The 13,954-nt window shown below is 42.2% G+C and overlaps 1 protein-coding gene across 1 annotated transcript in view; it reads right to left on the reverse strand.

Moving 5' to 3' along the window:
- ADGRF1 (adhesion G protein-coupled receptor F1) overlaps window positions 1–13,954 on the reverse strand; it is a 44,667-nt gene that overhangs the window by 24,371 nt on the left and 6,342 nt on the right. Inside the window, exons 2-5 of the mRNA XM_003833193.7 lie at window positions 6,918–7,029; window positions 5,628–5,685; window positions 3,778–3,927; window positions 1,969–2,142 (exon numbers count right to left, since the gene is read on the reverse strand). Coding sequence (XP_003833241.2) covers window positions 1,969–2,142; window positions 3,778–3,927; window positions 5,628–5,685; window positions 6,918–6,986 — 451 coding nt within the window. The 5' untranslated portion in view covers window positions 6,987–7,029. The remainder of the gene's footprint in view (window positions 1–1,968; window positions 2,143–3,777; window positions 3,928–5,627; window positions 5,686–6,917; window positions 7,030–13,954) is intronic.

Consider the following 13,954-nt stretch of genomic DNA (forward strand, 5'->3'; position numbering starts at 1 on the left):
TTACAGACATAATAAATTTCTAACTTGATTTATTAGTAGCATACAATTATAGAAGTACAATTCAGAGTCATCTATTCAACAGTGATGTTTCAAATTTTTTTCATAAGAAATGTTCACCTAAAATAACACAGTGTGCATACATAAAAGCAGAGTTTTCAATTGCAGATTTGGAACAGTAATAGGGAAGTGCTGGTAATCAAGGCAACCTTAAAAGTAGATAAATGCATGGCCTCTCATGTGTCACTAAAGAAGGCATTCACTGAACTCTGAAATGTATCTTCATCTAGGCAATAAGCTTAAGCATTGTCCCTATTAAAAATTAAACGATGACCGTAACAGCAACACTACTTGCTAACTCCAACACATTCCTTACTTACCCATTGCCAGTACTTCTCTGCAATGGGACAATTCTCTGTGTGGACAAATCCTATTTATCCTTCATTCAGGACCTAGTCAAATATCATCTCTTCCACAAGGTCTTCTCTAATCCTCAGATGCAGAGTCTTTCTCTCCTCTAAATTCCTACGGTACTTTATCCCTATCTGCTTCCCATCCTCTTACATATTCCTAAACATTGATTTGTGTATATCTCATCTATGCACATCTCCACGGTACTGTGGGAAGCTCCTCATAAGTGTCATCCCTGTCTGATCCAGCTTTGTATCTTTCAAAGATGGATTAGACATGGGCCACCTTTTTCTTTCCTTTCTTTCTTTCTTTTCTTTTTTTCTTTCTTTTTTTTTTTTTTAGTCAGGGTCTCACTTTTGTCACCTAGGCTAGTGTGCAGTGGCACGATCTTGGCTCACTGCAGCCTCAATCTCCTGGGTTCAAGCAATCCTCTTCCCTCAGCCCCCCAAGTAGCTGGTACTACAGGCACACACCACCACACCTGTAAATAGCTAATTTTTGTATTTTTTGTAGAGATGCATTTTTGCCATGTTGCCCAAGCTGGTCTCGAACTCCTCCTGAGCTCAAGCAATCAGCCCGCCTGAGCCTTCCAAATTGCTAGGATTACAAGTGTAAGCCACTGTGCTCATCTTTCAAAACATAGGCTTTCATCAACATTCATTGAAGAAATTACATTATTTTCTTTCTTGTATTACAGTCTGGCCTCTACAACTAGTCTCCTAATTCATAGACAGCAAGAGAAATTCTTCTGTGTGTCCTCCTAGAATTTGCCCCTGATCTGGGTGAAAAGATGGTGCTTAATAAGTAATGTGTTGCCATAACCTGAATTGCTGTAGTCCCAGGAAGGAGAGCCAGTATTCCCAATTAAGCTGGGCTATTTCAGGCTCACTCTTTGCTCAGTTCCACCAATATCTGGGGCTTCCAGTTAACTGGAGTAATCATTGCAGGAGCTTAGTAAAGTCCTTTATGTCCTGGAGTCCATGTCATTTGGCTCATCTCACCTTTCATTGAACATAAATCTAAGTTAACCATAGCTCCCTCAGCTTCCATTGGTTTCCTAAGCTAGACTTTTAGCTTTTGTTCTGTTTTAACAAGGCATTCAGTACACATATTTGTTGACAATTGAGAGATTTCTTTTCATGGAATCATTCACTATATATTCCTCCCTGCATTCATATCTCTAGACTCCCCTTTTCTTGAAATTGATGTTGGCAAAAGATGTGAAAAGAGAGTAGGAAGACAAATGTTGCTTACTCAAGCAGTTCCTCTTTTTGGAATTTTAGCAACTCTTCCTCAATCTCAATAAAATCATATGATTGCAGAGCTGAGCTGGATGGACCTAAAGGTTGAAGTGACCTTCACATGTCACCATGTGTTTCTGGATCTTCTGTACTATGAAAGCTCTCACTGGGTCCAGACAGGCCTAACATGATGTATCATCACTGTCCCTCAATCTCCCTGTAAACAAACATTGACTAGCTAGACAATGAGCAAGCGTCCCCTCTCTGTTGCATGTTGGGGTGGGAGAAGCCCCAGCCCAGAGCATTCTTAGTTGCTTACTTGTTCTCTCACAGAAATTGACACTCTGGCTGAGGTTGTTGAGATGACATTCACAGCTTGGGAGTGCTCCAGCCGTGTGAAGGTAGCAGTTCTGGGGATCAAGGCATGAGGGAGGAAACCAGGTGTAGCTGTCTTCACAGGTACACTGCAGGACTCCATTCAGGCTGTTGCAGTCTGCACAAGAAATAGAACTCAGTCTCATGGATTCAGATTTATAAACTGACTACTGCTGAGCAGTGATTTTATTTTATATATGTTTATTTTTCAGATTAACTTCCCACATCTTCTATGAGTTTTGTTTTGTTTTGTTGCCTAGGCTAGAATACAGTGGCATGATCTCAGCTCACTGCAACCTCTGCCTCCTGGGTTCAGGTGAATCTTGTGCCTCAGCCACCTGAGTAGCTGGGATTACAGGCACACACCATCACCCTGGCTAATTTTTGTATTTTCAGTAGAGACAGTATTTTGCCATGTTGGCCAGGCTGGTCTTGAACTCCTGAGCTCAAGTGATCTGCCCGCCTTGGCCTCCCAAAGTGCTGGGATTACAGGCGTGAGCCACCGCGCCTGACCCTGAATAGTGATTTGTGATCCTTAGCTCTCACATGGAATCTGGACCAAGGATTTGGTTGGTGCAAAAGTAATAGCAATTTTTGCCATTAAAAGTAAAATAATGGTTAATATTTCTCACCAAAAGCTAGAAGGATGAAACCAGGACAGCAATATATTCAAGGTAAGAAAATGTCCAACTCAATAAATTCTGAGGTTGGTATCAGAAAGCTAACAAACATAAAGCTACAATGGCTGGGATTAGCATGCAAAAGAAGGATGTATGCCCCATACATAGCCACTGTAATGAAAGAGAGAAGCAGAAGAGGACACTTGTAACAGGAGAGTTGTTTAAAGGATTCTAGAGCGTATTTGACCACCATCTCATTGGAGGCTCCTTTCTATCCACCTGCTACCACTCCCAAGTAGGCCTTATAAGCAAGATGACAAAGGCAGAGAAACATTTTTGGGGAAAGTCATGATGAAAAGTTTCTCTAGTAGCAATCCTGTATGCCTGCCCCCTTCTATTACACCTGAAATTCCCACCAAAGTCGTCTTTTTTTTCTTTCAGTAGATCAAGAACCAGGGCAAAGTCACCAGACACCTTTGTGAAAATACCCATGGTGTGCAGTGAATGGGTCTCAAGCTTTATTGCGACACAGAATCACCTGGAAGATCTCACCCTGGAGTTTCTGATCCTCTTAAGTCAAGACAAATGAAGAATTTGCATTTTTGCTAAGTTCCCTAATGCTGCTGCTGCTGGCCTGGGGACTACGCTTTAAGAATCACTGCTTTAGATCAATAATTTAACTTCTCTGAACCCCACCTTTGTGCTTATTAATGCTGTTTGCCAAATACTTCTTGCTGTCTTCCAGGTACACAGGATTGCATATCCTAGTCCCCTGAAGTTAAGTGGGGCCATGGAGCCAGTTCTAGCCAAAAAGTTGTGGGCAGAGTTACTGCGGTCACTTCTGAGTTAGAGAATTTAATTGCCTGTGGAAAACCCTCCAGTGTTTCATTTATTTTTTGCTCAGCATGGGTACATATGAGATAGGGTCTGATACATCACTGGGTACTGGTGGCAACAAATACAGCCCTCTGCCAATCTGCAATGGACATGTAGCATGAAGAAGATATAAAGCGTTTATTCTTTTAAATCACAGAGATTGTAGGGATGATTGTTTCCACAGCATAACCCAACCTAGCCTGACTGATACACCCGCCTTCCCCATTTACACATCCAGTCACCGAGAGCCACCTTACATGTGGTAGCCTTTGCTCTGATAATTCTAATTAGCCCGTGTGACCATAATAATGGAGGCTTCAAGAGCTTCAGAAAATTTCTCAAATCTCTTTTCTCCTTGGAATCTCTATAGGTCACCTGAAGCAGCAGCTGATATTCTTCGACGGGGCCTAAAGAGAGAAAGAGAGTCAGAAACCTTTTTTTCTGTCCGTGGGGAAAATATTGCTGAGGAAGTGACTGAGAAACAATCATCAAATTTAGGTCAGGGACTCTACCATGCTGCTTGTTCCTGAGTTCCTCTCATCCAAACTTGGACTAAAAATGAACACTGAGGGTAAACACAAGCAAATGGTTCCCACACATGCCAAATATACGTCTGTCCTCTCACTTCTGCCAGGCCAGCTGCCCCAATGCTGTCTGTCCGTCCCCAGAATCACTCTCCCAATGTTATACACTTCCTCAGGGCACACCCAGAGTCAAGCTTCAGGTGTCAAGACTGAAGGGGGAAGAGGTGAGGAAATCCAAGTCAACCTTCCCTCCCCCGCCCCCAGCTCTGATCTCCTTGAAGTATCTCCAGTATAAGACCCCTCAGTCTCACACTTACAAAGAGCCCTTTCTTCTCCTGTGAAAATATTCCATTCGTTAGCTGCGTTTGGGTATTTATATGAAATCCAAAAGCAAAACAAACTAAATCTTCCCTTGAGGCTTGATGCACCCTCACCTCCAGCTCATCATTTCTGCACAGCACCTTTTCTTTCCCCACAGAGAAGCCATTAACTGATTTTGACAGGGAAAGGAGAGGAATCCTATGAGTCTTCTCCCATCCAAAATTCACTTAAGCCCATTCACATAAAACTTGACATGAAATTCCCAGGGGCTTCAAGGTCCCCCGAAGCTCACCTATGAAAGACCTGACATCTCACACCATTGCACCCCACTCCCATCTCTTAGCCTCCCCATCTCCTTACGGACTGGAGCCTCTTCCCCAGGCATTGGAAGTCCCCTCTGAGTGGTGGGACCTGAGACAAGACCCACTTCTCGTCCACGCAGGTGTGCAGTGGGGAACAGGGAAAAGGATGGCCCTGCTCACATCGTCAGGGGTTAATGGCAGTGATTCTGCAGCCAGATTGACTGGATTTGAATCCTGGTCCCTGCCCCTAGTTCTGTGCCTTAGTTTCACTATCTGTAAAATAAAGATGACCACTGTACCAGACTCAGAGGGTCAGTGTGAGGGTTTAATTCATCTAATGCACTTCAAATAGTCCTGCCACATAGTAACATCCCAACAATAGTTGCTATATTTTTATTGTTATTTTTACTGTCAGGGAAATTGTATTCATGTCATTCCAAGTTGAAATTTTGATTTCATTTTCCCAAAGAAGTATAGCCTTGCACAGTGATAGGTGCTATGGTACTATTAGCACATTGCTGTATGGCAGAATTATTGCATGGTATAAAAGCTATTGTAGACTGACCCGGGAACCTAACAACCACATGTGCATCACTGTTTCTGTGAGGAAATGTGTTCAGCACTAGAAACATCAGATCCACAAACTAAATTTCAGAACACAACTCATTTCTGGACTGGGGCTATGGCCATTAATTACATTGTTAGAATCAAGGCACAGAAGAAAAGGGCGTGTGTGAACAGCTACTTGCCAGGTCTGATGTAAGACACTGTGCTCTCATGATATTATTTAATCTTCACAAACGTCTTGCTCATAGGAATTACTGTCATTCTCCTTGTACATATTTGGATGTTTAATAATGTGCCTAGGATCATACAACCAGTCAGGGGCACCGCTGGGATTAGAACCCTGGTCCCTTGACACCAAAATCCACTGCACTATGCTGTCTAACAGAGCCTCACCTAGATGTTTTTTCTTATTCACAATGAGTTCTTTTTTTGTTTTGATGCCATCATTTCTCTGTTAAAAAGAAAAAAAAATAGTTACGGTGAGACTTTGAAGAGTTGTGCTTCATAAGGCCTTGCTGAGTTTCCCAGATGAATTAAAATCATGAATCTAAAATCCAAGCCAGGGATGGTGGAGAGGCGGCCAGGGAAGGCCTCACTGGAGCAACTTTTAAGCAAACACCTGAAGGGTAAGAATATGCCTGGCAGGTAAAGGCAGAATGAGGACACCAGAGCCGCTGAGAGAGGAGAGTGAGAGGAGAGGCACAGGAGGTGGGGTCAGAGGGTCTCTGGGGAGGCAGGTTGTGCAGACCTTTATAGGCCATGGAAAGGGTTTTACCTTTTCCTTGAGTGAGATGAGAAACTGCTGGGTAGCTTTGAACAGGGGAAAGACATGCTGTAACTTACTTTGTAGCAGGCTCAATCCTGAAGCCCCGTTGAGAACAGAGAAGCACTGAAGCAATGCGTGCATTTCTGGGGTTGTTGAAATCATGCAGGCAAGAGACAATGAAGGTGTGGATCAAGGTAGCAGCCACGGAAGTAGTGAGAAGTTTTTGAATTCTGGATATATTTTAAAGGTAAAGCTTTAAAAGTAATGCCAGTGGTTTAGATATGGAATGTGAGAAGAGTCAAGCATGATTCTTAAGGTTTTTTTGCCTAAGTAGCTGGAAAGATAGTGATACCACTTGCTGAGATAGGCAAGAAGGAGTGGGTTCGATTTTGAACAAATGAAGTTTGGCGGTCCGCTGGATTCCCAGCTGGAAATAACACGTAGGTAATGGATATGTGAGTGTGGACAGGGGAGAGGTCTGAGATGGAGCTATACAGCTGGGAGTCATCAGCATGTAGAGAATATTAAAACCATGATCCTAGATGAAAGCATCACTCAAGTGAGTGTAGACAGGAAAGAGAGTGTCTAAGGATTGCTAATGTCCATCCATGTGATTTTTCTGCATCCGAGAAGCCATAGTAGAGCATGTGTTGAACTGGAAAAGATCTCTAAGATAGTTTAATCAAAGATCCTCCTTTTGCAGTTTGATCATCTAAGCTCCGAAGAGATGAAATGACTTACTTATCCAAGGCCACACAGTGAATGTTGGTGATGTTGAAACGAGAACTCAGGACTTCTGATCTCAAGTACATTAAATTATGCAGTTGCAGTCCCCTAGAGAGTGAGGGGTTCTAAAAGTGCCGGAACGAGAGAGGAGAGTTAGTTGAGAAGAGATATGAGACATAGCACCAACTCACCCCCAGGAAGCCACCGTGGCCATCAGTGAAGGTGAAGAAATAAATGAGCCACAGCACTCCAACTTTCATTTTCCCTGGACTGAACAGCAGCAGTCGGGTGCATAGTCTGTGACTAAACAAGCAGGGTACCAGGTAAGGTAGAGGCACAAAAACAAGAAATTCAAGCCAAAATGTAAAAATGCACAAAGTGGTAAGGCCTCACTGAGCTGATCCGAACCCCTGGGTGTTTATGTTTCCACTCCACGGAACCTGTGACATCATGACTTCTGCTCCCATTGCAGATGTAGTAAATTTCCATCTTTACAAACTTACTAGAAAACTGCTCTAGAGCTCTCTTCCAAGTGATGGTATCTGACTAAACACAGGTTTTTTTTTTTTAAATCGTGACTTGCTTAACATTGCAATTAGGTGCATTTAACATCCGTCTTTTATATTTCACTGAGGTTTCCTTTTCATTTCAGGAAAGAAAAACATTAAAATAACCAAAGACTCTGTAAACCATTAATACCAGGATATAATTTGAGTGTTTAAGCATATAAATAATAATGAATCAATCCAGAAAATTTCCTTTTTCATAGTAGATATAATTAGCAAAAAGATGTCCTCGAGTTTATGGTTATCTCAAATAATTTAGATAAAACTCAGTACATAGACCTGGTCACAAGATTAATCACTTATACCCAGGTTATTTTGCATCAAAAAAATCACAAAATGTTGGAATTGTTCTGTCTAATACAGTAGCCATTAGCCATGTGTGGCTATCTAAATTTCAATTACAGTTAAAATTAAATTAAATTTAAAATTCAGTTGCTCAGTCACATTGACCACATTTCCAGTGCTCAGGGGCCACATGTGGCTAGGGGCTACCATATTGGGTAGCTCAACACAGAACGCTTACATCATTGCTAAGTTTTACTCCACAGCATTGATAGAACTTAAAGGAATACCTTCTTCTGGCCTCTCAATGTTTCTTTTACATCTCACAGGAGAAGATGAGAAAGTTTGATTCCCAAACTCAAGAGTCCTCCAGTGGAATAAGTGTCCTTGCTTAGCAGTCCAGAGTACACAGAGTAGGGCTCTCCATCCAGCCCTTACCTTGCTTCCTGGGTGTGCTTAAACTTCATACAAACCCTGCTATTTCTCCAGTGCCACCCCACACTGCCCTCTAATCTAAAAAGCCGAGAAAAGGCATTAGAGACAGGGAAGAACTACCATAGAGGTGGCCTATGTCTCAGCAGAGACCTTTTCTAGGGCTTTCTAGGGGAGCATGAAAAATAGGCAACGTGACATATACAGCTTTTGAATTTACCTTTTCCTTTCGGATGAATGGTCCTCTTATGCCCCACCTTCCTGTTTGCCAAAGACTCCTTGAAAATCTATTGCTTTAAAATTCTTTGGCAGCAGCCTGGGCTCTAGATTATTCTTCAGGGTCTTGTTTCCCCACAGCTTATCTGCTCTGAGTTCTATTCCTTCCCGCCTGCGCTTTCTGCTTTCTAAAAGTGATGAATATTTTTCTCTCGAGCAGTGTTTTACAAACTTTCTTGACAGGATCCCATAGAAAGAAAGATATGTGATAACATGAATATATGTGTGTGTGTGTGTGTGTGTGTGCCTTGGATATTTTCTACTTGTTTTTATTTCATTTTTATTAGTAAACTGTTATATTCTACTAAACTGATTTTGCAATACCCTCATGAAGCACAGTCACATTGCAGAGTGGGGGTTGTGCCCCTTCCAGTCCCTTTTCCACTTTTTCTTCACTTTTTTTTTTTTGAGATGGAGTCTCTCTCTGTTGCCCAGGCTGGAGTGCAGTGGCATGATCTCGGCTCACTGCAACCTTCACCTTCCAGGTTCAAGCGATTCTCCTGCCTCAGCCTCATGAGTAGCTGGCATTACAGGCGTGCATCACAACGCCTGGCTAATTTTTGTATTTTTAGTCGAGATGGGATGTCACCATGTTGGTCAGGCTGGTCTCAAACTCCAGACCTCAAGTGATCCGCCTGCTTCGGACTCCCAAAATACTGGGATTACAGGTATAAGCCACCATGCCCGGCCACTTTTTCTTCACCTCTAGGGAAGGATTTTTTAATTTGAATTCCCGGGAACTATTTAGACCACAGTTTATAGTGCTGGAGCTTTCAAATGGGATAACAGTTTTGGTGCCTGCAGAGTGATCCGTTCTGCCTCTTTGTGCCAGTCTGTTTCCAAATGGGAGACCTGGCCTGCAGGCGGCTCTCTGCTCGCTCTCTCTGTGTCTCTCTCTCTCTTCTCTCTCTCTCTCTGTCTGTCTCTCTCTGTCTCTCTCTCTTCTCTCTCTGTCTGTCTCTGTCTGTCTCTCTCTGTCTCTCTCTCTCTTCTCTCTCTCTGTCTGTCTCTTTCTGTCTCCCTCTGTCTCTCTGTCTCTCTCTCTCTCCCCCTCTCTCTCTCCTCGAGAAATCTTCCTCATACATGTACTCCAGGCCTGAGGCTGTAAAGGCAGCTTGAGAAAGCTGAGGACAGCTCTGGGCATTGTGGGAAAGCCTTCTGTCATAGACTCCACCTCTTTATTCCCTCTTCTCCCACCCTAGAGATATATTCTGGCATCCTTGGACTTGCTACAGATGGTAAACTCTAACTTAGCATCAGAGTTTCAGACAAGTGAGGAAGGGAGGGAAGAGAAGGAAAGGAGAAAACATTTAGGAGCTCATTAGAAAATGTGAGTGTCCCCGTCTCACCCTAAACCTACTAAATCTTGGACAGGTCAGGCCCAGCTATGTATATTATAATTATAATTATTATTATCGAGACATGTTCTTGCTCTGTCACCCAGGCTGGAGGTGCAGTGGTGTAGTCATGGCTCACTGCAGCCTTGACCTCCTGGTTACAAGTGATCCTCCCGCCTCAGCCTGCCGAGTAGCTGAGACTACAGGCTAATTCTTTTAATTTTTTTTGTAGAGACAAGGTTTCACTATATTGTCCAAGCTGGTCTTAAACTCCTGGGCTTAAGCAATTCTCCCACCTCAGCCTCCAAAGTGGGACTACAGGCGTCAGCCACCATGCCAGGGCAGCCCATGTGTATTATTAAAGCTACACAAGCAATGCTCACATCCAGGCAGGTTTGAGAGCTGTTATTCTAGACTGTTTTAAGTATAGGAAAAACGATTTCTCCAGGGGAAAGCAGCTGAGGGAGAGGTTGTGGCATCTGTGGCCTCCACTCCGCCCCCTCCTCCTTAAAAAAATAAAAATAAAATAAAAAAATAAAGATTTCTCCACCTAGCCTGGTCGTGTGATAGGAGTTCTACTCTGGGATTTGAAACCAAAGCTCAAGCGAATCAAAATTTTTTTCTTTGCTTCCTTGGTGCATATAGCTCCCTCTGGGATACCGTTGGAAGATTTAGGAAGTAAAAATACAAGGTACCCTCAAAATTTTGAATTTCAAATAAACAATTTTTTTTAGTTAAGTATGCCCTGTGCAATATTTGCAACATTATTTGTTGTCTAAAATTATTTGTGTCTTATCTGAAATTCAAATTTAACTGGACATCCTGTATTTGACAACTAGTCAAAGGTGGGAAAAATGAAATCTCAAGGCACATGGTCAAAATGGGCTCTGTAGCTGTACTTGCCAGGGTCCTGTTCCCAGCTTTGACATTTATCAACTGGATGCCCTTTGGAATTGTCTCAGATTTTCTGTACTTTGGTTTAGTCATCAAGAATACAAGGAAAATAGTATTTAATTCACAGGTTCTTAGGAGAATTGAATGAGTACTTTGCAAGTAAGGTACCCAGAGTGGTGCCTAGTATTTCAACCTTACCATCAGTTTTTATAGTTACTTGCTGGATTGTGTCAGAATTTGACTTCTCTGAGTGCACTTGGGTTAACTGATGGCCATCACTCTGGAAATGGAGGGATCCCAGCTTTGAAGCAATAAAGTACATTTTTACAGTAATTGAATTATCTGACTCAAAGGAGGGTCCACAGCAGCAAGGATGTCAGGGATTGCTTTGCGTGTGTGCAGGGTCATCATAAATCCCTCTGAACTTCGCCTTTAGTAAACATAAACCCCATGGTATTTTCATCGCTTCCCTTCCAAGCCGGAATGGTCCTGATTATTTAGAAATTCTCAGAATCCTTGTGTCCTTGCCACAGATGAGGAGCTGTTGTTGTCATTAGAGCATGACATGTTTCCATCACACCTTGTGCTGTGGCTGCTGGGGCCAGTGATGCCTGAGCTGCAGCTGTGTGGGCACCAGCTTCCGTGGGAAGGCTTGGCCATGGTGGGACGCCCCCCTCCGCACTTCCTTGAATTCATTCAGTGAATTCATTCCCTGTCCTTCAGTTTACAGGGAACAATCATTAGAACATGCTATTATGCCTCTGGAGAGGGCTGGCTGTTGTCTCCCTATTCTTTCAGTTATATACTTACGGACTCCAAATATCATTTATTTATGCCAACAGCTGTCTCCTTATCAACAGCAGGCTTAGTTGAAACTGCTCACACCTATACTTTCCAGCATTCTTGGCAACAATCTAATCTTAGGCACAGTTGAACTCTGTGCTGTTTCTCTGGCATCAATATTTATGGGATTATGTTTCTTTCTCTATAAATAGAATTCCCAGTAGAGCTGTCTCTTTCCTGTCCGTCTTGGCCTCACATGCGCCCATGCGCACACACACATTGATGAAAAGAGCAGGTCTCCACATAAGATCTAAAAGAAATCATGACTCAAAAAGAATTAGGCAGGTGACCTGTAAAACCTTGGTTTTGTTTTACCTCTCATTTTATCAGTTTTTGATAACATTTTCATTGGCATCTATCTTTTCTAGGAACTGTTGGGCCACTTGCCTTTGAGAAAAGCTCCTGTAACAGTTTCTGTAACTGAACAGAGACAGAGGAGAAGACAGCTGAGAAAATAGGTGGGAGGACAGAAAAGATAGCCACTTCCATCTTTGGAAAAATGGTTGGAGGTTTGGTAAGTTATATGAGCGAGACAAACTTCCTCTGGAAGGACAGTAATTTAAAGTCATTTAAAATCTCAGGGAAGGTCTATATACATGTGTGCACAGTAAAATCGTAAACACGTTTTATATTTTCACATGTTTTAGCACATTCATGTTTATAAACACAGCAGGAAGAGGTCTGGATGAATTACACTGTAACCTCATGTTTGTACCTCTTCCGTGAGGATTTGTGAAAGTTAAAACTCTGTGGGCTCGGTTTCCTCCTTTATACAGTAAGAGGAAAAATAAATTGAGCTCAGATCTATTCACATTCAGGTTTCATTATTACATGCCCATTCCCCACATTCTATTTGTAGATTAGTTATTTAATTGTTCTTTTATCAATGTCTGGCAGTCACCAAACCTAAGCCTGGAAAGAGTACCGATTTCTACTCATCTTTATTCTTGTTTTCTCCTCAAACTGGTTATTAAATTCTTTAACATCTTTTGAGACGAGCTAAGAACCTACTAAGAATTTAATTATTGGGTTCAGAACAGAGGTATAATTTTTAAGAATTCTAGACTTATAAGTCTGGAAGCAACAAAAAGAATTACTTGGCTCAGTCACTCCTCCCCCAGGACACTTCACCAATCTGCTAAACTTGCATTTGTTCAACTACCGTATACTGACAGCCTCCAATTTCCCAGGCATTGTGCCATGCACTGGCTGTTAACAATATCATCATGCAGGATTATCACACATGGTAGCTCCACACCTCAAGAGAAACTCCAAAAGCCACAATCCAGACCCACTTTTGGGAACTTCTGGTTACTGAGAATCTCTGTTCCAGGATCCCTATTTTAACTCTCCTATGTTTCATTGACTGGTTGTGCCTTCAGAGTCCAGTTTGTGACCCTACCTCCAAATCTGATCCTTTTCCATCCCAGAATTGAGATATGTGCTTATAAGTTTGTGTTTCCTTTGCCACTCATTAGAACTTCATTCAGCTCAAGAATATTTCTCCTGCTGCTGGTGCCTTCAGCCTAGCACAGCTGTCTGCTCCTTCCTAACGAGGATTCTGTTTTGCTATTTAGTCTGCGCTTTGCATCTGAGAAGAGCTTCACTCAGGATGATTTGTTGTTTTTAGCTCATTGCTCAGTATGCCTTCTGGCATTCTAGTAGGATTCATTTCCCACAGAAGACCAGTCCAGCTCGTTTCCACTGTAAAAGGCTTAGCTGCAAGCCTCATGGGTTGGCTCTATTCCAAACCCTTGTAACTGAAGACGCTCACCAGCCGCTTGTGGTTCGGTATAGCAGGAGTGACCATGAAGCCCTTAAAAGATGATTAACGGCATTCCGCAAAAGATGCCAAGCTCTTTCTTCTAGCCAAGATTTCAGCTTAGTAAGAGGACCCAGTCTTCCTGTAATTCCTAGGTAGGGCTCATTTCTCATCTCCTCTACTTGACTTCATTTAAAGTAGGTAAAGTCCAGATAATTTGAGCTTCTTGAATTGTTTGCTTTTAAAAATAAAAAAGTACCTGAACAGAACTCCAGAGAGGTGATAGCTACCTAATTAAAAGAAATAAAATAATTCCTTCTAATTTACAAAGTGTTTTTAATAAGTTTTGATTTGATTATTTTGGCAATTGTGTAAGTTAAGTGGAATTTATTTTCATTTCACAATTGCAGAAAATGAAAAGGTAACATTTAAATTCTAAATACAAAGAATTTTTTAACTATTTCCCTAAATTTCTCAGCCCAAAGAATCAAGTATTTCCCTTAGATCATGAGCCGGTTAGTTTTTGTTGCTTGGGGCATGATTTTAATAAAATCATGATTGTTAATTTGATCTCCACCTGAGTTCCTTACAAACAATTCTTTTCTCAGAAAAAGGAAGAACGTACATTTCAAACCTATCTTCCTGTTCCTGCATTAATTTGCATGTTCTCACTTACAGTGGCAGCTAAGCACTGGGTACACATGAACGTAAAGATGGAAACAATCAACACTGGGGACTCCTAGAGCAGAGAGAGAGGGAGAGGGGGAGAGGGCTGAAGCGCTACCTATTGGGCTGGGCGCGATGGCTCAAGCCTGTAATTCCAGCAATTTGGGAAG

This window comes from Pan paniscus, chromosome 5, assembly GCF_029289425.2.
Source record: "Pan paniscus chromosome 5, NHGRI_mPanPan1-v2.0_pri, whole genome shotgun sequence".
In the NCBI taxonomy this organism is placed as follows: Eukaryota; Metazoa; Chordata; class Mammalia; order Primates; family Hominidae; genus Pan; species Pan paniscus.